The 23,322-nt window shown below is 63.7% G+C and overlaps 1 protein-coding gene across 2 annotated transcripts; it reads left to right on the top strand.

Annotated features, from left to right (window-relative positions):
* The first annotated feature begins 1,315 nt into the window (after window positions 1-1,315).
* FIS1 (fission, mitochondrial 1) lies at window positions 1,316-22,990 on the top strand. 2 transcript variants are annotated; one of them, XM_078850972.1, is made up of 6 exons: window positions 1,316-1,334; window positions 14,658-14,825; window positions 21,185-21,317; window positions 21,601-21,677; window positions 22,298-22,403; window positions 22,762-22,990. In XM_078850972.1, the coding sequence occupies exons 2-6, from the start codon at window positions 14,694-14,696 to the stop codon at window positions 22,857-22,859; spliced, it is 546 nt and encodes a 181-aa protein (XP_078707098.1). In that variant the 5' UTR covers window positions 1,316-1,334; window positions 14,658-14,693; the 3' UTR covers window positions 22,860-22,990. The 2 variants fall into 2 exon arrangements, with proteins under 2 accessions (XP_078707098.1, XP_078707099.1); XM_078850973.1 differs by lacking the exon at window positions 1,316-1,334 and adding an exon at window positions 10,721-10,819.
* Window positions 22,991-23,322: the final 332 nt, after the last annotated feature.

Genomic DNA, 23,322 nt, shown 5'->3' with positions numbered 1-23,322 from the left:
GAACGGGATGCTGGGCGCGCCCCCCAAAGGGGGAGCCCTGTGTTGCCAGGGGAACGGGATGCTGGGCGCGCCCCCCAAAGGGGGAGCCCTGTGTTGCCAGGGGGAACGGGATGCTGGGCGCGCCCCCCAAAGGGGGAGCCCTGTGTTGCCAGGGGAACGGGATGCTGGGCGCGCCCCCAAAGGGGGGGCCCTGTGTTGCCATGGGAACGGGATGCTGGGGCGCGCCCCCCAAAGGGGGGGCCTGTGTTGCCAGGGGAACGGGATGCTGGGCGCGCCCCCCAAAGGGGGGGGCTGTGTTGCCATGGGAACGGGATGCTGGGTGCGCTCCCAAAGGGGGGGGCTGTGTTGCCATGGGAACGGGATGCTGGGCGCGCCCCCAAAGGGGGGGGCCGTGTTGCCATGGGAACGGGATGCTGGGCGCGCCCCCAAAGGGGGAGCCCTGTGTTGCCAGGGGAACGGGATGCTGGGCGCCCCCCCAAAGGGGGGGCCCTGTGTTGCCATGGGAACGGGATGCTGGGCGCGCCCCCCAAAGGGGGGGCCTGTGTTGCCAGGGGAACGGGATGCTGGGCGCGCCCCCCAAAGGGGGGGCTGTGTTGCCATGGGAACGGGATGCTGGGTGCGCTCCCAAAGGGGGGGCAGTGTTGCCAGGGGAACGGGATGCTGGGCGCGCCCCCAAAGTGGGGGGCCCTGTGTTGCCATGGGAACGGGATGCTGGGCGCGCCCCCCAAAGGGGGGGGGCTGTGTTGCCATGGGAACGGGATGCTGGGCGCGCTCCCAAAGGGGGGGGGGCTGTGTTGCCAGGGGAACGGGATGCTGGGCGCGCCCCCCAAAGGGGGGGGGGGCTGTGTTGCCAGGGGAAACGGGATGCTGGGCGCGCTCCCAAAGGGGGGGGGGCCCTGTGTTGCCATGGGAACGGGATGCTGGGCGCGCCCCCCAAAGGGGTGGTGTCCCTGTGGGAGTTCCCATGGTAACTAAGGGGGCGTGTTCAGCGTCTCCCCACGCCCACGTCACGTCAGCGCCGCGCGGGCGCCATGGTAACAGGCACCGCCCGGAGGGGCGTGTCCTCCCGGGCCGGGACGGTGGCCGCCTTGGCCCAAAGCAGCGCTTCCCTTTCCCGCTCCGCAGCCGGGGCAGGAGCCGCCAGGAGCGAAACGGGCGCCTGCGCCCGAGCGGTGGGCGGGGGCGGGGCGGGCGCAGAGCAGGGCGGGTTTCCGGTTCCGGGGCGAGCTGCAGGGGTCCAGGTCCAGGTCCAGGTCCGAGGCGGCGGCGGCGGCTTCCGGGGGGCGGGGGCGCGATGACTCTGAGATAGCGCGTTGGCGGTGGAGGATCTGCTGGTGAGAGGCCCCGCCCCCCCCGGCCACCCCCTCCTCGGGCCCCGCCCCCCCATCGCCCCCCCCGGCCACCCCCTCCTCGGGCCCCGCCCCCCCATCGCCCCCCCCGGCCTCCCCCTCCTCGGGCCCCGCCCCCCCATCGCCCCCCCCGGCCTCCCCCTCCTCGGGCCCCGCCCCCCCATCGCCCCCCCCGCCTCCCCCTCCTCGGGCCCCGCCCCCTCCAGATCCCCCCCATCGCCCCCCCCGGCCTCCCCCTCCTCGGGCCCCGCCCCCCCATCGCCCCCCCCGGCCACCCCCTCCTCGGGCCCCGCCCCCCCATCGCCCCCCCCGGCCTCCCCCTCCTCGGGCCCCGCCCCCCCATCGCCCCCCCCGGCCTCCCCCTCCTCGGGCCCCGCCCCCTCCAGATCCCCCCCATCGCCCCCCCCCGGCCTCCCCCTCCTCGGGCCCCGCCCCCCCATCGCCCCCCCGGCCTCCCCCTCCTCGGGCCCCGCCCCCCCATCGCCCTCCCCGGCCTCCCCCTCCTCGGGCCCGCCCCCCCATCGCCCCCCCGGCCACCCCCCTCCTCGGGCCCCCGCCCCCCCATCACCCCCCCCGGCCTCCCCCTCCTCGGCCCGCCCCCCCATCGCCCCCCCCGGCCTCCCCCTCCTCGGGCCCCGCCCCCCCATCGCCCCCCCCGGCCTCCCCCTCCTCGGCCCCGCCCCCCCATCGCCCCCCCCGGCCTCCCCCTCCTCGGGCCCCGCCCCCTCCAGATCCCCCCCATCGCCCCCCCCGGCCACCCCCTCCTCGGGCCCCGCCCCCCCATCGCCCCCCCCGGCCTCCCCCTCCTCGGGCCCCGCCCCCTCCAGATCCCCCCCATCGCCCCCCCCGGCCTCCCCTCCTCGGGCCCCGCCCCCCCATCGCCCCCCCCGGCCACCCCCTCCTCGGGCCCCGCCCCCCCATCGCCCCCCCCCGGCCTCCCCCTCCTCGGGCCCCGCCCCCCCATCGCCCCCCCCGGCCTCCCCCTCCTCGGGCCCCGCCCCCTCCAGATCCCCCCCATCGCCCCCCCCCGCCTCCCCCTCCTCGGGCCCCGCCCCCCCATCGCCCCCCCCGGCCTCCCCCTCCTCGGGCCCCGCCCCCCCATCGCCTCCCCGGCCTCCCCCTCCTCGGGCCCCGCCCCCCCATCGCCCCCCCCGGCCACCCCCTCCTCGGGCCCCGCCCCCCCATCACCCCCCCGGCCTCCCCCTCCTCGGGCCCCGCCCCCCCATCGCCCCCCCGGCCTCCCCTCCTCGGGCCCCGCCCCCACCATCGCCCCCCCGGCCTCCCCCTCCTCGGGCCCCGCCCCCCCCATCGCCCCCCCCGGCCTCCCCCTCCTCGGGCCCCGCCCCCTCCAGATCCCCCCCATCGCCCCCCCCCGGCCACCCCCTCCTCGGCCCCGCCCCCCCATCGCCCCCCCCGGCCTCCCCCTCCTCGGGCCCCGCCCCCTCCAGATCCCCCCCATCGCCCCCCCCCGGCCTCCCCCTCCTCGGGCCCCGCCCCCCCATCGCCCCCCCCGGCCTCCCCTCCTCGGGCCCCGCCCCCCCATCGCCCCCCCCGGCCTCCCCCTCCTCGGGCCCCGCCCCCTCCAGATCCCCCCCATCGCCCCCCCCCCGGCCTCCCCCTCCTCGGGCCCCGCCCCCCCATCGCCCCCCCCGGCCTCCCCCTCCTCGGGCCCCGCCCCCCCATCGCCCTCCCCGGCCTCCCCTCCTCGGGCCCCGCCCCCCCATCGCCCTCCCGGCCACCCCCTCCTCGGGCCCCGCCCCCCCATCACCCCCCCCGGCCTCCCCCTCCTCGGGCCCCGCCCCCTCAGACCCCCCCCATCGCCCACCCCCGGCCTCCCCCTCCTCGGGCCCCGCCCCCTCAGACCCCCCCCCATCGCCCCCCCGGCCTCCCCCTCCTCGGGCCCCGCCCCCCCATCGCCCCCCCCGGCCTCCCCCTCCTCGGCCCCGCCCCCCCATCGCCCCCCCCGCCTCCCCTCCTCGGGCCCCGCCCCCTCCAGATCCCCCCCATCGCCCCCCCCCGGCCTCCCCCTCCTCGGGCCCCGCCCCCCATCGCCCCCCCCGGCCTCCCCCTCCTCGGGCCCCGCCCCCCCATCGCCCTCCCCGGCCTCCCCCTCCTCGGGCCCCGCCCCCCCATCGCCCCCCCGGCCACCCCCTCCTCGGGCCCGCCCCCCCATCACCCCCCCCGGCCTCCCCCTCCTCGGGCCCCGCCCCCTCAGACCCCCCCCATCGCCCCCCCCGGCCTCCCCCTCCTCGGGCCCCGCCCCCTCAGACCCCCCCATCGCCCCCCGGCCTCCCCCTCCTCGGGCCCCGCCCCCCCATCGCCCCCCCCGGCCTCCCCCTCCTCGGGCCCCGCCCCCCCATCGCCCCCCATCGCCCTCCCCTCCTCGGCCCCGCCCCTCCAGATCCCCCCCATCGCCCCCCCCCGGCCTCCCCCTCCTCGGGCCCCGCCCCCCATCGCCCTCCCCCGGCCTCCCCCTCCTCGGGCCCCGCCCCCTCAGACCCCCCCCATCGCCCCCCCGGCCTCCCCCTCCTCGGGCCCCGCCCCCCCAGATCCCCCCCATCGCCCTCCCCCTCCTCGGGCCCCGCCCCCTCAGACCCCCCCCCCATCGCCCCCGCCGGCCTCCCCCTCCTCGGGCCCCGCCCCCTCAGACCCCCCCCATCGCCCCCCCATCGCCCTCCCCCTCCTCGTGCCCCGCCCCCTCAGACCCCCCCCCATCGCCCCCGCCGCCTCCCCCTCCTCGGGCCCCGCCCCTCAGACCCCCCCCATCGCCCCCCCATCGCCCTCCCCCTCCTCGTGCCCCGCCCCCTCAGACCCCCCCCATCGCCCTCCGCCTCCTCGGGCCCCGCCCCCTCAGACCCCCCCCATCGCCCCCCCCGGCCTCCCCCTCCTCGGGCCCCGCCCCCTCCAGATCCCCCCCCATCGCCCCCCCATCGCCCTCCCCCTCCTCGGGCCCCGCCCCTCAGACCCCCCCCATCGCCCCCCCCGGCCTCCCCCTCCTCGGGCCCCGCCCCCTCAGACCCCCCCATCGCCCTCCCCCTCCTCGGCCCCGCCCCCTCAGACCCCCCCCATCGCCCCCCCCGGCCTCCCCCTCCTCGGGCCCCGCCCCCCCATCGCCCCCCCCGGCCTCCCACCTCCTCGTGCCCCGCCCCCTCAGACCCCCCCATCGCCCTCCCCTCCTCGGGCCCCTCCCCTCAGACCCCCCCCATCGCCCCCCCCCGGCCTCCCCCTCCTCGGGCCTGCCCCCTCAGACCCCCCCCATCGCCCCCCCGGCCTCCCCCTCCTCGGGCCCCGCCCCCCAGATCCCCCCCATCGCCCCCCCCCGGCCTCCCCCTTCTCGGGCCCCGCCCCCCAGATCCCCCCCATCGCCCTCCCCCTCCTCGGGCCCCGCCCCCTCAGACCCCCCCCATCGCCCCTCCGGCCTCCTCCTCCTCGGGCCCCGCCTTCCCAGACCCCCCCATCGCCCCCCCGGCCTCCCCCTCCTCGGCCCCGCCCCCTCAGACCCCCCCCCCATCGCCCCCCCCGGCCTCCCCCTCCTCGGGCCCCGCCCCCTCAGACCCCCCCATCGCCCCCCCCGGCCTCCCCCTCCTCGGGCCCCGCCCCCCCAGATCCCCCCCATCGCCCCCCCCGGCCTCCCCCTCCTCGGGCCCCGCCCCCTCAGACCCCCCCATCGCCCCCCCCGGCCTCCCCCTCCTCGGGCCCGCCCCCTCAGACCCCCCCATCGCCCCCCCGGCCTCCCCCTCCTCGGGCCCCGGCCCCCCATCGCCCCCCCGGCCTCCCCCTCCTCGGGCCCCGCCCCCTCAGACCCCCCCCCATCGCCCCCCCCGGCCTCCCCCTCCTCGGGCCCCGCCCCCTCAGACCCCCCCATCGCCCCCCCCGGCCTCCCCCTCCTCGGGCCCCGCCCCCTCAGACCCCCCCCATCGCCCCCCCTGGCCTCCCCCTCCTCGGGCCCCGCCCCCTCAGACCCCCCCCCATCGCCCCCCCGGCCTCCCCCTCCTCGGGCCCCGCCCCCTCAGACCCCCCCCCATCGCCCCCCCCGGCCTCCCCCTCCTCGGGCCCCGCCCCCTCAGACCCCCCCCATCCCCCCCCCGGCCTCCCCCTCCTCGGGCCCCGCCCCCCCAGACCCCCCCCATCGCCCCCCCCGGCCTCCCCCTCCTCGGGCCCCGCCCCCTCAGACCCCCCCATCGCCCCCCCGGCCTCCCCCTCCTTGGGCCCCGCCCCCCCAGGTCCCCCCATCGCCCCCCGGCCTCCCCCTCCTCGGGCCCCGCCCCCCCATCGCCCCCTGGCCTCCCCCTCGGGCCCCGCCCCCCATCGCACCCCCGGCCTCTCCCGCCCTGGGCCTCACCCCCATGACTCCCCCCGGTCTCCCCCTCCCTGGGCCCCGCTCCCCCATTGTCCCATGACCCCCATCGCCCCCTCGTTCTTCCCCCCCGGGCCCCGCCCCCCATCACCTCCCCGGCCCCGCCCCCAGACCCCCCCATCATCCCCCAGGCCCCCACTCCCTGGGTCCCGCCTCCCGGCCCCCCCGTGGCCCTCCCAGGGCCCTGCCGCCCCATCTGCCCCCCTGCGGCATCCTCCTGCCCCCTGCTCTCCCATCGCCCCCTGCCCGGGATCCCCCTTCCCCAGGCCCCGCTCCCCGGCCCCGCATCCTCCTTACCTGGGCCCCACCCCTGCCATCTTTACCCAGGACCTCCCCTTCTCCCCCCACAGCCCTCCCTGTCCAGCCCAACCCCCGGATCCCCTACCCAGGGGTCACTCCCCCTGAGCCTTCAGTTCACGCCCCTTCCCCTGAGCCTGTCCCATGGTCCTGTCCACTGAATCCCCCTGCCCTGGGGCCACCCCCTCCAGCTCTCCCTCCCAGCGCCCGCCCCCTCCCTTCTGAGGCTTCTGCTCCCCCAGGTCCCACTGACGGTCGGCCCTGCCCCCCCCCCCCCGTATCCCGGCCCTGAGTCTCTCCCTGCCGGGTTCCCCCACCCCACCGTGCCCTGGGGCTTTCCTCGGGGCCTCTCCTCCCTGAGACCATCCCCTGCTCCCCTTGAATAACCTGCCCCACCCCCCTTCTGGTCCCATTGTACCCCGCTCCCCCCCCCCGCCCCAATTCTCTCGGCACTGATGGAGCAGGTGCCTGTGTGTTTGGGTTTTACTGGTTTTCTCTCCTGCGGGCGTCTCGGGCTCCTGGGCTGGAGGAGGTGCTTCCTACGAGCAAAATTCTGTGTTGTTCTTCCTTGGATGCTGTGACCCCCCCGGTCCCCCTTATACACCCTGCTGTAAGCCAGGTGCCTCCAAGAGTGTGTGTGTGTGTGGAGGGGGAAGGGTTGGCTGGGGATCATGCCCCCATGGTGGGATGCGGTAAGCTATGTAAAGGGCCTGCCCGGGGACTTGTGCGGCAAGGCCTTGGGGAGGGCTGCTCTGGGGTGGGGATCGGGAAATCCAAGCCCTGGGCAGAGCTCTGGGGCTTTGCGTTCGCTTCCCCGGCTGTCAGCCTGAGCGACGTGGAAGGGCCCCCCCCCACCTCCCCCCCGCCCCGCGTGAGAGGGTTGCCCGAACAAAGCGACAAGCCACCTCTGCGTGGTGTTGTTGGGGCTTGGCTGACATGGGGTGAAATGGGCAGCCTTAACCCCCTCCCCCGCCAAAAAGTGGCCACCAGTGTTTTCAATTAGGCTGATTAACAATTGGAACAAGCTTGTGAATTCAGACGCAGACTGGCTGCCTTGCTGGAAGAGATCCAGTGACTGAACATCTGAACGGCCCCATTGGGTCAGACCAGAGGTCCATCTAGCCCAGTATCCTGTCTCTGACAGTGGCCAGTGCCAGGTGCCCCAGGGGGAATGAACAGAACAGGGCAATGATCGAATGATCCATCCGCTGTCCTCCACTCCCAGCCTCTGGCAGTCGGAGGCTTGGGGACACCCACAGCATGGGGTTGCCTCACTGACCGTCTTGGCTAGTAGCCATCGATGGACCTATCCTCCAGGAACTTATCTAATTCTTTTTGCGAACCCAGTTACAATTTTGGCCTTAGGCAAGCAATACTCAGTTTCTCTCCCTCTCTAGGGACCATGCCAGCAAAGTTGCTGCCCTGTTGAAAATGAGGATTATTGGGGTTTTCTATTAGATCTGGAGTTATTCCTTGTCGGTCTAGATGACGCAGGCTCTTTCCATCTACTTTAGGGGTTTGTTCTGCTGGCCAAGACCCTAGAAGACTTTGGCAGTGTCTCTGGTGCATTCTTCCTCTTTGGGGTCAAACCTCTGGTTAGAGGAGGCGCTTTGGTTGTGGGATTTTTAAATACTATTTGGGGGCGGGTTAATTCATCTGTTTCAGGGATGGTTGTTAATTTTGGGGGAGGTTTTGTTTGTTTCACTTGACTGGGAGTTAATTGAGTAGAAAGACGTGCCAAGCCAAGCGTCATTCTTTTGGCCGAGTCATTTTCCAAGAGGTAGGTCTTCCTGTGTTTCCTAAAGGCGCTCAGACTCTGAACTCTCCTGATTTCTGCAGGAAGATTGTTCCGTAGCTGGATCCCCTCTCCAGAGAGTGCTTCGTCCCCAGCTCTCGTGCGGTTCCCTCCAGGGCTTTGGGATCTGCGTTGCCCCAGAGAAGTGCAGCTGTCGTGGTGGTTCATGGCTCAAAACTCGGTCTTGGGGCTTGCTTTGAAGATCATGTCAAAGGCCTTACGCTGGCGTTGGTAGCTGACTGGGACCCAGTGGGAAGAACTGAGCGTAGATCCGAAGGGACCATAGGTCATCTAGTCCAGTGTTCCTCAACGACCGATCTGTGGACTGGCACTGGTCCCTGAGATTTCCCTGATACAGTGTAGGAAGGCAGCAAGCTATCAAATAGGTCAAGACACACTGCTCTAGTTGCATCTGAAGAAGTGAGTTTTTTTACCCACAAAAGCTTATGCCCAAATAAATCTGTTAGTCTTTAAGGTGCCACCGGACTCCTTGTTGCTCTAGTCTGACTTCCTGTCTATCACAGGCTGGCAATTTTCACCCAGTTCCCCCTGGGTTGAGCCTGAGAACTTGTGCACAACTAAAGCATATTCCAGAAAGTCTGGTTTGGAAGATGTCAAGGGATGGAGAATCGACTGCTTTCTTCGGGGAGTTGGTTCTGGTTGCTTAAGGTTGTCAGCTCTGAGTCTTGCTTGTGGCCTGCTCATGAGTCAATTAAGCAGTAATTAACTCCGCTGTAGATGGGATGGCTCTGTTTGTTGCCTTCTTTGTGAGCTGGAGGAGGCTGGGAAATGCTGATTTCCTGACTAGGCCTTCTGTGGTTTTGCGAAGATGTTTGTGGAGGCCAGAGTGAAGGGAGAGCAGTGCTGCGGGTTTCGTAACCGCAGCGGGGACCGTCTTCTAGGGTGGTGTCTAGTATTTTGATTATTGAAGGTGGCTAATTCCCAGACTCCAAGGCCAGAAGGGATCATCGGGAAACCTCTTGTGTAACACAGGCCCGAATGATGAATGCCTGTTTGAACGAGAGCGGACATTTCAGAAAAACATTCCATTTGGATTTCAAAATCGCCAGCGATGGAGAATCTACCACAGCTGTTGGGAAGTGGTTCTGGTTGTTTGGTGCTTTATTTCTAGTCTGAATTCGTCATCAGAACGGCCGCACTGGGTCAGACCAAAGGTCCATCTAGCCCAGTGTCCTGTCTTCCGACAGTGGCCGGTGCCAGGTGCCCCAAAGGGGATGAAGAGGACAGGTAATCGTCAAGTGATCCATCCCCTGTCGCCCATTCCCAACTGTTGGATCTTGTTAGACCTTTGTCTGCTGGGCTAAAGAGCTGATGATTGGACTTGTTCCCATGTAAGTACTTCTCGATGGGAAGCGTGCAGACCTACTAGACAAAAGTCTAAGATGATCCAGCAGCTGGAAGTTGAAGCTGGAGCAATTCAAATGGGAAAGAAGGTGTGAAATTTTACCAGCGAGGAAGAATTCACCATTGGGAAAAGTTCCCAAGGGCTGTGGTGGATTCTTAAATTAAGGCAACATACCTGCTCTAGTTCATCTTGGAATTAATTCAGGGCATCCGATGACCTGTTACACAGGAGGTCTGACTGGATGATCGCAATGGTGCCTTCTGCCCTTAGACTCTCTGAAGAAGAGTCTTGGATTATCAAATTTCTGTTCCCATGTAGGTGGTGGTAGATCAAGTCACCCATTAACCTTCTCTTTGAGCTGCTGGAGGCATGCTTCTTCTAACCCTTTAGTCGTTCTCATGGCTATTCTTTGAACCTCCTCCAGTTTATCCAAATCCTTCTGGAATGGAGGACCCTGCACGTGGGTTCAGGATTCCAGTAATGGTTGCAAATATGAGGGAATCATTGAATGGTAGGGCTGGAAGGGACCTCGAGAAGTCATCTAGTCCCATCCCCTGCACTCAAGGCAGGGCTAAGTATTATCTAGACTATCCCTGAGAGGTGTTTGTCCAGCCTGCTCTGAAAAATCCCCAATGATGGAGATTCCACAGCCTCCCTAGGCAATTTATTCCCGTGCTTAACCACCCTGACGGGAAGTTTTTCCTAACGTCCAATCTAAACCGCCCTTGCTGCAATTTAAGCCCATTGCTTCTTGTCCTGTCCTTAGAGGTTAAGGAAGACAATTCTTCTCCCTCCTCCTTGTAACCACCTTTTATGTCCTTGAAAACTGTTCTCCTGTCCCCTCTCCGTCTTCTCTTCTCCAGACTAAACAAAACCAGTGTTTTCAATCTTCCCTCCTAGGTCAAGTTTTCTAGACCTTGAATCGTTTTTCTTGCTCTTCTCTGGACTTCCTCCAAGTTGTCCCACCTCTTTCCTGAAATGTGACGCCCAGAACTGGACACAATCCTCCAGTTGAGGCCTAATCCGTGCAGAGTATCACTTCCCTTCCACCCGCGACTGGTGCCGTCTGCTTTGCGCTGCCGAGCGAAATGGGTGGAAACCCGTTGGCGTCGTTCCAGCGAGACACGGCCATTCTCGCTGCCGTGTGGGAAGGAGCTGTGTGGCCGGGCTGGAGAGCAGGTTCAGATGTCTCTGGCCCCCGCTGGATTAGCGGTCGAAGCGCTGGGTGAATAGTGATCGCTGAGCGAGGGTTCATCCCAGCTATGTGGGTCTGCTGGGTTGGGAGGTGTCGCGTTTCCTCCCTGCAGCGTGTCTCAGGTCCCTGGGGCTGCGTTTGCATGGGGGGGGTGGGTGGGAGGGGAGTCGGTGAAGCAGGGCAGCGCCTTATCCCAGCGTCCGGGTGGGGCTGTGGATGCACTGAGCCCGAGCGGCCGTATGGGACCGGAACGTCCCACGCAAAGCTGGGACCGGATCGTGTGAGCCTCGGTCGGCCCCGTTCACCGGTCGTCAGACCTCTCTCCTCCCTCTCTCGAGAAGTCTAACGGCATGTCTCGTGGGCTGACGGGAGGAGGAAGCATATGCCGAGCTTGCAGCGCCGATGCCTTAAAGGAGCAGTTCCCTGAGCGTCAGGATGCCCCAGTTCTCCGTGCAGCCTGGTAAGGCGCCTTGAGGGGCTGCGTGCCTCACCATCTTGACTGTATTGATCCTCCCTGTGAGGCAGGGCAGCACTGTTTTCCCTGCTATAGAAATGGGGAAACTGAGGCACAGTGCTTCACTGACTTGCCCAAGGATTCCCCCTTGTTCTCTCCCACCCCCTGCGCCAGTGAGCGCCATGGGGCAGTTATCTGTGTGCATTGGGATTAGCTGTGGAGCATAGACAGAGCTTTTGGGCCCAGTGATCCCGGGACCAGCTCAGCGCTGCCAGAAACCTTATTTCAAACTATGAAGGAAACACCGTTCTTCCTTTTGCCCGTTGAACCGGGCAGCCCGGGGGCTGGCGCGCGCCTGGGAGCGCGAGTGAAGCCGTCGTCCGTGCCAAGGGACTCTGGAGTAAACAATCGAAAGGAGCAAAGGGCTCATTGTTTGGGGGCTGGTAGCGGGTTACGGGCCCTGAGCCAGTGGCCTTGTCTAGTCTAGAAAGCCTTCGGGGAGGGGGAGGGGAATTCTGCTGGCAAAGCTGACCCACTACCTATTATGGTGGCACAAATGGGGGGCGTGATACAGATGGCTGTGGGGCTCATAAGACACCCAATTTTACTCCTCCTTGGGCTCCGGGCTCTTTCCCTCCGTGAGCTCAGGGTATAACACCCATTCCCTGTGGACTCAGGGGTCTGCGGGGTCTTTTACAAGCGAAAGAACCTTACACGGTAATACCCTTAACCTCGATTTATTAACAGTCCCCAAAGCATAGAAAGCTAAACTTTTCCTGCTGTCCGGTCAGGATCAGGTCATCCGGGGACTCCAGCTTCTGCTCGGTGTCATTGGCAGACTGTTGAGGTCTGGCAGCTCTGATCTTGGGACTGTCCCCTGCAGTTGGTTCCCAAGAATTTCCTTTTGGACCCATTTATACAGTGAAACTTGAGTCTTGCTTAGCTATGTCCTGACCCAGGGTTTCTCAAACGGGTCCGCAGACCCAGGGGGTCCGCGAGTCATGTCCGGGGCTGCTGATCAACTCTGCCCCCTCCCTACCCATGTCTCCTGCACCCCGCGGAACAGCTGTTCGCTTGGGGCGGGAAGGGTCAGGGATGGGGTGTCGCCTTGGGGAAAGGCGTAGAGCAAAGGCAGGGACGGGCTGATCAAGGGGCTTGGGGGGTCCTCAAAAATTTTTAAATCAAAATGGGGGTCCTCGGATTGCTAAAATTTGAGAACCGTTGCCTTAACCCATCATTTTACTAAAATATTACTAAACTATTCTCTAACCAATCCCAACATAGTATAAAACAATTCTTTAACCAGTCATACCCCCCCCGCCTTCGCTGATTTACACGTAGCAAAATTAGTTATGTCACGGATACAAACAATCGAAGAACCAGACAGAAACCAGACAGATAAAGAACGGAGATGTGGGGACCAGGAAGACAAAACAATAGACGTATAGATTTCACAATCACAACTTGTCGATAAACGATTTTTTTAAAACTAGAACAAAGAAACGAGTTATTTGCCAGGTTAAAGCAGGTCACACACACACACGGCACAAACTTAAGTTCAAAACGTTAGAGAAGCTTCTATAATAAGCAAGTTATTATGTCCTTTAGGGCCAATTCTAGGAATCACTGCCCTTCAGTGTCCTGATAGCATAGGGCAGCGTTTCTCAAACTGGGAGTTGCAAGGCTATGGGGGGGGCGGGGGTGTCATGCGATCACCAAAAATACTGCTACGGGGTTGGGGGTACTGCAGTTTGAGACCAGTGTGGATAAAAACCAATGATTTTTTTTATCAGATTTTTTTTATTTAAATCGGATTTTTTTGATAAAATGCTTTTTGGGGAAAAAAACGTATCTAAAGATAGCTTTAATTAAGATACATTATAGCTGAAGGATATCTCCTATTGGAATAGGGATTACAAATTCTAATTCTGTAGTGTGAGACAATATATCCATGTAATGTTTAAGAAAAGTTTTGTAGATGAGTTCCTATGGTTCATGGATTAGGGACCCAATCTTATGGGGTTCCGGGGGCTTCTGTATAGATTATTTAGGTTAATCTTTCTGTCAACCCAATGGGACTCAGTGCTCCGTCTAGAAGATACCCTCAGAGATGCTTAGTCTTGCAGGTCGCAAACTGTGGATTTGTGTCCCCAGAGATAACATGCTTGTTAACAGCAAAAATGTTTTAAAATCAATAAATAACTAATATAGAGAGGTGAGAAATAACAGACCACAGTATTCTTGTCAGCAAGTTAAGGAAGTATGGGCTGGATGAATGCACTATAAGGTGGGTAGAAAGTTGGCTAGATTGTCGGGCTCAACGGGTAGTGATCAATGGCTCCATGTCTAGTTGGCAGCCGGTGTCAAGTGGAGTGCCCCAGGGGTCGGTCCTGGGGCCGGTTTTGTTCAATATCTTCATAAATGATCTGGAGGATGGTGTGGATTGCACTCTCAGCAAATTTGCGGATGATACTAAACTAGGAGGGGTGGTAGATACGCTGGAGGGCAGGGATAGGATACAGAGGGACCTAGACAAACTGGAGGATTGGGCCAAAACAAATCTGATGAGGTTCAATAAGGATAAGTGCAGGGTCCTGCACTTAGGATGGAAGAACCCAATGCACAGCTACAGACTAGGGACCGAATGGCTCGGCAGCAGTTCTGCGGAAAAGGACCTAGGGGTGACAGTGGACGAGAAGCTGGATATGAGTCAACAGTGTGCCCTCATTGCCAAGAAGGCTAACGGCATTTTGGGCTGTATAAGTAGGGGCATAGCGAGCAGATCGAGGGACGTGATCGTTCCCCTCTGTTCGACATTGGGGAGGCCTCATCTGGAGTACTGTGTCCAGTTTTGGGCCCCACACGACAAGAAGGATGTGGATAAATTGGAAAGAGTTCAGCGAAGGGCAACAAAAATGATTAGGGGTCTGGAACACATGAGTTATGAGGAGAGGCTGAGGGAGCTGGGATTGTTTAGTCTGCAGAAGAGAAGAATGAGGGGGGATTTGATAGCTGCTTTCAACTACCTGAAAGGGGGTTCCAAAGAGGATGGCTCTAGACTGTTCTCAATGGTAGCAGCTGACAGAACGAGGAGTAATGGTCTCAAGTTGCAGGGGGGGAGGTTTAGATTGGATATTAGGAAAAACTTTTTCACTAAGAGGGTGGTGAAACACTGGAATGGGTTACCTAGGGAGGTGGTAGAATCTCCTTCCTTAGAAGTTTTTAAGGTCAGGCTTGACAAAGCCCTGGCTGGGATGATTTAATTGGGGATTGGTCCTGCTTTGAGCAGGGGGTTGGACTAGATGACCTCCTGAGGTCCCTTCCATCCCTGATATTCTATGATTCTATGACCTCAACCCTGTTGTCCCTCTGCAAATTTGTGCACACAGGGTCAATCCCTTAACCTCTCTAAAAGTGCAAAGTTTCCAAAAGTTCAATGAATAGAAGATGGTTGGGGGCGGAATAGATCTGGACAAGGAGAAGAAGTCTGGAGATAAATGTGAGAAGGGAGGGACAGGCAGTAGAAACAAAAGTGACACTGAGCAGCATATTCCAGAAGTCTTGAGGTCTTTCTGAGTGTAGCCTTCATTGATTTGAGATCTACCGTACCATTCTCTCACTAGAAGGGAAAACCTATAATGGGAGCAGGCTGAAAAAGAGACCCAGTTTGGGTCCCATCTCTCTCTGAGTTGTGAAGAATATGCATTAAGGTTATAACAACCAACAAGAATGCACTTTTATGTAGAAATCCATGATTAAATCGAGCCTTCCTGACTAGTGATTTAAATCAAATCCATCCTGTTTGAGACCCCTTGGTATAAAGGTACTCATTTCTCTTTAACAGGCATTTTTATTCCCTTCCCTGAGCGTTCAAGCTGTGATGGGATTCGGGCTTGTGCATGTCTCCTCTTCGTGGATGTGGGGGAAGCCACCAGCCAATTCTTTCGTCCGCCATGGCTTGTCTGATGCCTGCAGACCCTTTTTGATTGGGGAGAAGATCACCCCTCTTGTGGTAAATGAGCGTTTCACATTCGGTAATGCGTCTCCCCTGGCTGTGTGGCTTTACGGTCTCAGCCAACATTTTTCTAGTCCCAGAGCAAACATTTAAATGCTGCCTTTTGCCATGGGGGATGGACGTGGTAAGCAGGATGAATACATGCAGCATCCTACAGGCATTCTGTAAAGTCTAAACGCATTCTTATCACTCTAATATCTCTTGATAACACTAACCACATTTCTAGCTTTTTCACGGTGCCGTTGTCCTATTTCCAGAAGAGCCAACCAAGGCCGAGTCTGATCTTCTATCTCTTCATGACTCTAAATGCATCGGTCAGGTCCTTATCTCCTAGCATCAGGGTCATAGCTTGGCAGCGTCACACAGGAAAAGGCACCGAGAATATCGGCCGTTCTTACAGGGTCGGGGACTCTGTCTTGGGACGCAGGGACTCTGCAAAGGGCGTGGGGATCGTAGTGGATAATCAGCTGGAGATGAGATCCCCGTGCGGCGCTGTGGCCAAAAGGGTGAATGTGGTCCCAGGATGCGTAAAACGGGGGAATCTCACGTCGGAGCAGGGAGGTGATTTGGCCGGTGGTGCGACCGCTGTGGGACTCCTGTGTCCAGTTCTGGGGCCCGCAGTTCCAGAAGTAGGTTGATCTGTTGGAGAGGGGCCAGAGGAGAGCCTCAGGAAGGATGGAGGGATTGGAGAACCGGCCTGAGAGCGGGAGACTCCGGGAGATCAACCCGTGGAGCTTACCCGATGGGTTGAGGGGTGACTTGAGTCCAGTTTAGGTGAATTTGGTAGCGGGCTCTTCCATCTAGCAAGCAAAGGGCCATGGAGATCCAGTGAAGCTCCAGAAAGTCAGACGAGAAATCGGATGCTGTTTTTTTCCCGGCGAGGGGAGTTACCCATTGGAACGCCTGCCCAAGGGCCGCGGAGGATTCCCCGTGTCTAAGTCATGGCTGGATGGCTTTCTGGAAGAGCGGATCCGGTTCATTTGGGACACAGGAGGGCAGCCGGGGCTGTGATCAGTGGGCCCTGCTCCTCTGAATCCATGCAGTGTCTTCTCCTTGCCGAATTTTGTGTTCTCCGTGCGGGTACGAGCACCTGCGAAAGGCCAGCAGGGGGCCCCAGAGGCCCTTGCCAGGAGCGCGGCCGGGACGAGACGGTCTGTGTCAGGGAGTCCAGTCCCTGCTCTTGCAGCCAGCCGTGAAAGCGTCCGGTTCCATCGTCACACGAGTTAGGTCCTTGATCCTATGAAAGCTGCTTCTCCTTTGCAGCCTTCCTTGATCATCCCCCGTTTATTCTTGGGCCAACGTTGTCCTTTAGCTTCAGTGGCTTTTCCCTCCCCCTCCCTGGGGTCCCCCCTTCACCGATTGTATGTAGACCAGAGGGGGGCAAACTATGGCCCGCGGGCCACATCCGTCCCGCGGGACCCTCCTGCCTGGCCTTTGAGCTCCCGGCCATGGAGGCTCCCCCCCACCCCTCCCTGTCCCCTCTCCCCCGGAGCCTCAGCTCGCCACACTGCCAGCACTCCGGGCGGCGTGGCTGGCTCCGGGCGGCGTGGCTGGCTCCGGGCGGCGTGGCTGGCTCCGGGCGGCGTGGCTGGCTCCGGGCGGCGTGGCTGGCTCCGGGCGGCGTGGCTGCCAGTCCTGCCGCTCTGAGCGGCATGGTAAGGGGGCTAGGGCTGGGGGTTGGATAAGGGGCAGGAGGTCCCGGGGGGGCGGTCAGGGGACAGGGAGCGGGGCGGGGGGGTTGGATGGGGCGGAGGTTCAGATGGGCGGTCAGGGGATGGGGAACAGGGGGGGTTGGATGGGGCGGGGAGTCTGGGGGCACCTGTCAGGGAGCGGGGGTGTGGATAGGGGTTGGGGCAGTCAGGGGACAGGGGGCCGGGGGGTGGGGCGGGGGGGTTGGATGGGGTGGAGGTTCAGGTGGGCGGTCAGGGGACAGTGGGCCGGGGGGTGTGGCGGGGGCGGGGGTTGGATGGGGCGGAGGTTCAGGTGGGCGGTCAGGGGACGGGGAGCAGGGCGGGTTGGATAGGCATGGGAGTCCCAGGGGGCGGGGGTATAGATACAGGTCGGGGCAGTCAGGGGACAAGGAGCAGAAGGGGTTGGATAGGGGGTAGAGTCCTGGGGGGGCCTGTCAGGGGGTGGGGGTGTGGATAAGGGTCAGAGCAGTCAGGGGATGGGGAGTGGCGTCCCGGGGGTGGGGGTGCGGTTAGGGGACTAGGAGCAGGGGGGGCAGTTAGGGCGTGGGAAGTGGGGGGGGCAGATAGGGGGAGGAGCCCAGGCTGTTTTGTGGGGGGCAGAGTCTTCCCTGCCCAGCCCTTCATACAGTTTTGTAACCCCTATGTGGCCCTCGGGCCAAAAAGTTTGCCCACTCCTGATGTAGACGGAGCAACCAGCCTTCCTCTCAAGCTGCATGTTGCCAGGCTTGGCCCTGCTCTTCCGTTCTCCTCCCGTGAGCCTGGCTCTCCATTCCCCTGCTCAGACCAGCAGCCCCTCTCTGCCCCAGTCCTCTTTGGATTCCCCTTCCTGGAACGGGGGGCGACCAGAACTGGACACCAGGTGAGGTCTGGCTGGCACCCCGCAGCCCTGGCTCCCTGCTGGCCCTGGGCTCCGAGCCTCGCACGACCTCGCACGGCTGCTGCGGCACAAACGTTGGCCCTCGTGCAATGCTGTGATCACTGATGTAACCGCCCAGTGCACAATGGTACACCGCTCCCCTCCACCCCGATCTGGGCTGCCCTCCAGTCCCCGGCCCATTGTGCTTTAACTGGCCTTTACCCCCTGGGAACGAGGCTGTAATGAACCCTTCATGTCCTCTGAGCTCACCCCCACGTCCCCTTGCTGTTGTGGCTGGGGCTTGGAGACTCGCAAGGGACCATCAGATCGTCTGGTTGGACATTGCCGCTATCCCGGGCCTTGAAATTATACCCACTTCCTCCGGATGGAGCCCAGTAACCGGCTTCTCTTCCTGAAAGCCAGCCAGCCCAGCTCCAGACATGCTAAGAGACGGAGAATCTGCTATGACGCTTGCTTAGTCACCGACTTTGTGGGATGGTTTGTTAAAATAATCCCCGGAGCTTCACAAAGGTCGGGATTCTTCTCTCCGTTTTCCAGACGGGGGAAACTGAGGCACAGCAGGGGACGCGGTCACCCAACAGCGCTGGGAATAGATCCCAGGTGTCCGGCGTCCCGGGGCTCCGTCTACTAGGCCACGCTGCCCGCCTGGGAGAATGGCGGGCAGGACGTGGGCGGCCAGCGGGGAAAGCCGCGAGCGGGCGGCCCAGCAGCGCTCGCCGTGTTAGCCTTGTTTGCAATTTCCCAGCTCCTGCGCGGTTATGTTGCAACCCTGGGGGTGTTGAAACAAAGTAATCCGGGTTTAATTTCCTCCGTGGTGGTGGAGAGGGGGGGGGGGCGGAAGCCTACAATGAAAAGAGCATTTCATAGCCCTCATCTGACTTCCTTGACTGGCTGGGCCCCGCCTCTCCGCTCTGTTTATCAAACACAGCTTTAGGGCGGGGGGGGGAGGGTGCCAGGCCCGGCTTGGCTCGCCTGGCATGCGCACGTGGCTGGTGGCATGTTCAGATCTGCCGGATCTCGCTTGGCAGTAGCGGGGCGCGTGCGTGATGGTGAAGACGGCCTTCCAAATGCGGCCCCGGCGTCAGTCACGCTGAGGGTGGGGAATGGGGAAGCCGAGCGGGGGAAATCCCCCCTCTTCCCCCGTTAACCTCCGTGGGGCGGAAGGCTGTAGGGTTAATTGTTTATCTGCCGATCACTTCATCCCCGGGGATGGGAAGAGGGCGCGGGGGGCAGAGACGTGAAGGCAGGGGGAGATTTTAGAGGTGTCACAGAGGTTTCAGGCCGGAAGGCCCCGTTAGATCGTCTAGCCTGACCTCCTGGGTAGCCCAGGCCAGACCAAACATTTCTGTCCTCAGGAGACTCGATTGTTGTGTGCCGCAGATGGAGTGCGGGAGAGACCGGGACAGGGAATTGAGAAGGCGAGACATAGATAGAATCATAGATAGAATATCAAGGTTGGAAGGGCCCTCAGGAGGTCGTCTAGTCCAACCCCCTGCTCAAAGCAGGGCCAATCCCCGATTTTTGTCCCAGATCCCTAAACAGCCCTGCTCAAGGATTGAACTCACAACGCTGGGTTTAGCAGGCCAGTGCTCAAACCACAGAGCTATCCCTCCCATGCCCGGGGGATTCAGCAGGCGGCCCACTCACCGCGCCGCAGAGGAAAGCGGGGGGGGGAAAAAACGCCAGCGTCCCGGCCAATCTGACCTGGGGGAAATTCCCTGCTGAGCCCCGATTTGGTGGTGGGCTGGACCCCGAACTTATGAGCAAAAACCAGGCAGCTAGAAAGAGGCTTTGCTGGCCCACCCTGTGCAGTGGCCTATCTCCAGTCGTGATTGATCCTAGATGGTTCAGAGGAAGGCAACCCCAACCCCTACAGCATCCAGCTGTGCACGGGAGAGGGGAAATCCTTCCTTCCTGACCCCTGCGGGTGACCCCCGGAAGCATGAGATTGGATTAGAGCTGTTGTCTTAATACGGAGCTGCAAGGACAGTGCTGGCGATCCTTCTCCCCCATGGCCTGTGAGGGAAGGGGAGTCCCAAGGCCCGAAGTGACTGTCTAGCCCGGGCCCTCCCGGAGTGGGGAATTGCAGTAGTTCGGGGCGGAAGTGGATTCATGCATGGGCAGGTTCTAGCCCTTGAGTTCATCATTTTTGTTGCTCTGCTCTGGACTCTCTCCAGTCTGTCCCCATCTTTCCTGAAGTGTGGCACCCAGAACTGGACACAAGCCTCCAGTTGAGGCCTGAGTCGAGCGGAAGAATTACTTCTTGTCTCTTGCTTACAACTCTCCTGCTAATACGTCCCAGAAGGGTGTTCGCTTCTTTTGCAACAGCTTTACCCTGTTGACTCATATTTAGCTTGTGATCCACTCTGACCCCCAGATCCCTTCCCGCAGGGCTCCTTCCGAGGCTGTCATTGCCCATTGTGTGCGCGCAGTGGATTGTTCCTTCCAAAGTGGAGTACTTTGCATTTGTCCCTATTGAATTTCATCCTGTTTACTTCTGGGCAAACCGGCGAAATGGTCTGATCATTCTGAATTTTAATCCTACCCCCCAAAGCACTTGCAACCTGCAGGGCGTGAATACCAGGCACTTAGCCTGCAGGTGTGCCCGCAAGACACAAAGGAGCGTTTGAAGGCCCGTGAGGTGCCAGCGGGAGGGAGGTGTGGGAGGAGGCTGGTATCCTGGGCCAAGCGGGGGTGGGTTTTGGGGGCGGGGGTGGCCTAGCCGGCCGTCCTGCCTCAACACCAGGAGCTCGAGGCTCGGCCGCGCCCGGTGCAGTAGCTGAATGTGTGGTTTGGCTCAGGTGAAATGTGACATCGGAGACCCGTAATTGGAGGGAGCTTGTTCCTCTTGGAGCCAGGCCGAGTCCAGGAGGGAGACAGGCTCCGGGGCAGAAATGCTCCTGGTTAGGGATCTGTGCTGCCCCTTTCCCAGCCTGGAGCCACCAGGGTCCTGTCCCCGGCTCGGGGAGGGGAGCGGGGGCTCGTGGTTAGAGCAGGGGTGGGGGGAGAGCTAGGATGCTTGGGGTCTGTCTCCGTCTTGGGGAGGGGAGCGGGGTCTAGTAGTGAGAGCAGGGGGGTGCTGGGAGCCAGGACTCCTGGGTTCTATGCCGCTGGCAGGGTGCTGAGGCTGCGGCATACCACAGCCAGCGCCCACAAACTGAGCCCGTCCCCGGTAACTGGAGAGATACAAGGGCCCAGGAGTGCCCCCTTCTGGTCTGGATGGTGACTCTCAGGGCTGGGGGGCCCTTGGGCCACCAGGGAGTCGGGGGACCGAGGCTGGGCGCGAACAATGCCTGGCCCCATGGGACAGAGCCAGGGGCCCAGCCCAGCCCCATCCTGCTGCCGGAACAGCCCTGCTGGAAAAGGGCCGAGTCCCCGGGGCAAGGGGGACTTTGTGCCGGGTGCGGTTAAGGGAGGCGCCAGCTACCCCTTGGGGTGCGCCAGGGTGGGCGGCAGGGGCCAGTGGTCAAGGCAGAGCAGACTAGGGGCTAGAGCAGGGGCACTGGGGAGCCAGGACGCCTGGGTTCTCCCCCCAGCTAGACCCCGCTCCCCTCCCGGAGCCGGGGAGAGAACCCAGGCGTCCTGGCTCCTAGGCTTCCCCCGCTCTAACCACTAGACCCCGCTCCCCTCCCGGAGCCGGGGAGAGAACCCAGGCGTCCTGAACCTGAGCGGGGGAAGTGTGTGTGTGTGCACCTGGGGGTGGGGGGTGACAGGCCCTGCCCTGCCCGCTCCCTGGCCCTGTGTGTGGCCCCGGCGGGCAGGGGTCTCACCCCGCCGTCTCCCCGCAGCGGTTCGAGAGGAAGTACAGGGCGGAGCTGAGCGGCGGTGCGGTCTCCAAGGGGACACAGTTTGAGTACGCCTGGTGTTTGGTGCGCAGCAAATACACCGAGGACATCCGAAAGGGCATCGCCCTGCTGGAGGGTGAGTGACGCCCGGGCCCCGCTCCCGGCTGGGGCCCCCGCCGGAGCCGGGCAGCTCTGCCCAGCCAGTCCCACGGAGCCAGACGCCCGGCGGAGGCATGCCCGCTCCTCTGGGTCCTGGGGTTAGGGCAGGGCTACTGTAGGCCCCACCTTGGTTCTGGCTGTCTGCCTGGTTCCCCGCCCCCCGACGCCAGTCCCCGGCCCCGCTGCGTTGCCCTGAATTGGGGGCGGGGGTGCTGGAGCCAGAGCCCCCCCGGTAACCCCGTCTCCCCTCGGCCCTCTAGAGCTGGTGCCCAAAGGGTGCAAGGAGGAACAGCGGGACTACGTTTTCTACCTGGCTGTGGGCAATTACCGGCTGAAGGTGAGTGGGGGGGGGGAGGCGTGGCTGCCCCTCTGGGCATGGCCGGGGGGGGGTGTCCTCAAGGTACCAAGGTGCTTGGGGGGCTGTGACTGGGGGTGGCTGTGTCGGGGAGTTGGGCTGGGCCCTGCATGGGACTGGCTCGAGGGGCGCAGGGAGTTGGTTATATGGGCGCAGGGGAGGGGCAGACTCGGGGGGGGGGGGGGAGAGGGTGCCCTCAAAGATCAGGGCCAGCTCACCCCCAACCGTGCCCCGTTTTCCCCCCTCCGTGTCAGCCGAGGGATGCGGGGGTGGGGGGCAGGGAGCAGATTGGGGGGCTGACCCACGCCAGAAGGGAAGCCAGGGTACCCCCCCACCGCCCCCGCGCTGTATCAGCCGGGTTTACGGACTCTGCCAGCACAGCTCAGAAACCCCGAGGTGCTGACAGGGCCCCGGGGTGGGGGGGTGGAGTCCAGGAACGATGGGGGGCGGGTATGGGGCGGAGCAGGGAGCGGACCCCCAGGGTGGGAGGGTGGTCGAAGCTGATCAGTGGGAGGAGGCGGGGAGGGATCGAGGGGCCCGGCTGTTGGGTGGGGGGCCGGGGAGGGGGTACCGTGGGGGCTGACCGCCCCCCTGCCCCCCAGGAGTACGAGCAGGCCCTGAAGTACATCCGGGGGCTGCTGAAGACGGAGCCCAAGAACACGCAGGCGCTGGAGTTGGAAAAGCTCATCGACAAGGCCATGCAGAAAGGTCAGCCGCCCCCCCCCCGTGCCCCCCCCCCCATCCCATCCTAGGCTCGCCCCGGGCAGCCCTCTTCCCGCCTGACCCCGAAATCCAGGCTCTGGGTCACCCTCTCGGCCCTGCCCACGATTACTCTGCCCCCCCCCCCCCAGCGCTTCCCTCCCTCCCAGCATGCATTGCAGCCCCCCCCCCCCGCCTTGCTCGGGAGGTGGGCGAGCTGGCTGGATTTTCCCAGCATGCACTGGGGTGAACCTGGGTAGGCTGAGGCCGGAAGGCCCAGATGGGGGAGGCGGGGATGCGTGGGCGGGGCCTTGCGTGCTGAGGGCCCCCCCCCCCCCCCCGGCTAAGCCCCGTCTTCTCTCCGCAGACGGCCTGGTTGGCATGGCGATCGTTGGCGGCATGGCATTGGGCGTGGCCGGCCTGGCCGGCCTCATCGGATTGGCCATCTCCAAGTCGAAATCCTAGCCCTCTGGTGCATCCTGGGAGTCCCCTCGTCCCCCCCTCCCGCCAGCTCCGCTCGAAGTCACGAATCTTCCCCCTCCGGGGCAATTCCTCCCTGCCCTGGGGTCCCGCTCTGGGGGGAGGGGGGCAGCTTGGCTCACCAGTGCCACGGGGGCTCGGCCACCTGGGAAGAGGGGCCGGGGGCGGGCTCCCCCTTTCCCCGGCAGCGGGGAGGTGGCTGGGGGGGAGCGGGCTGAAGCCCAGAGCGGAGATGCCTCCAGCCCCGCTCGGGAGCAGGCGGTCTGTCTGCTCCCGCCGGGTGCCAGGGCAGGGTCCGAAGTCCGGCCGCCCTCCTCCTCCGTTTCAGGCCCCGCTGCCCCGGGCTTCCTGCCCCCCGCCCCGCTTCATGCTGGGCGGGAACGCAGGGGCCGGCCCCGCCGGAGGCTGCAGGCTTCGCCGGCCGCGCACCAGGGCAGATCGCACTTCC

This window comes from Lepidochelys kempii, chromosome 28 (genome assembly GCF_965140285.1).
Source record: "Lepidochelys kempii isolate rLepKem1 chromosome 28, rLepKem1.hap1, whole genome shotgun sequence".
Taxonomy (NCBI): Eukaryota; Metazoa; Chordata; order Testudines; family Cheloniidae; genus Lepidochelys; species Lepidochelys kempii.
The sequence above is the reverse complement of the archived record's forward strand: the minus strand, read 5'-3'. Positions and strand labels throughout refer to the sequence as shown.

Bases quoted from the DNA above. Each gene is read 5' to 3' on its own strand.
- FIS1 (XM_078850972.1), top strand. From the start codon at position 14,694: ATGGGATTCGGGCTTGTGCATGTCTCCTCTTCGTGGATGTGGGGGAAG. The intron at 14,826-21,184 runs GTAAATGAGCGT...GTCTCCCCGCAG, and splicing joins AGAAGATCACCCCTCTTGTG to CGGTTCGAGAGGAAGTACAG. The intron at 21,678-22,297 runs GTGAGTGGGGGG...CCTGCCCCCCAG, and splicing joins TGGGCAATTACCGGCTGAAG to GAGTACGAGCAGGCCCTGAA.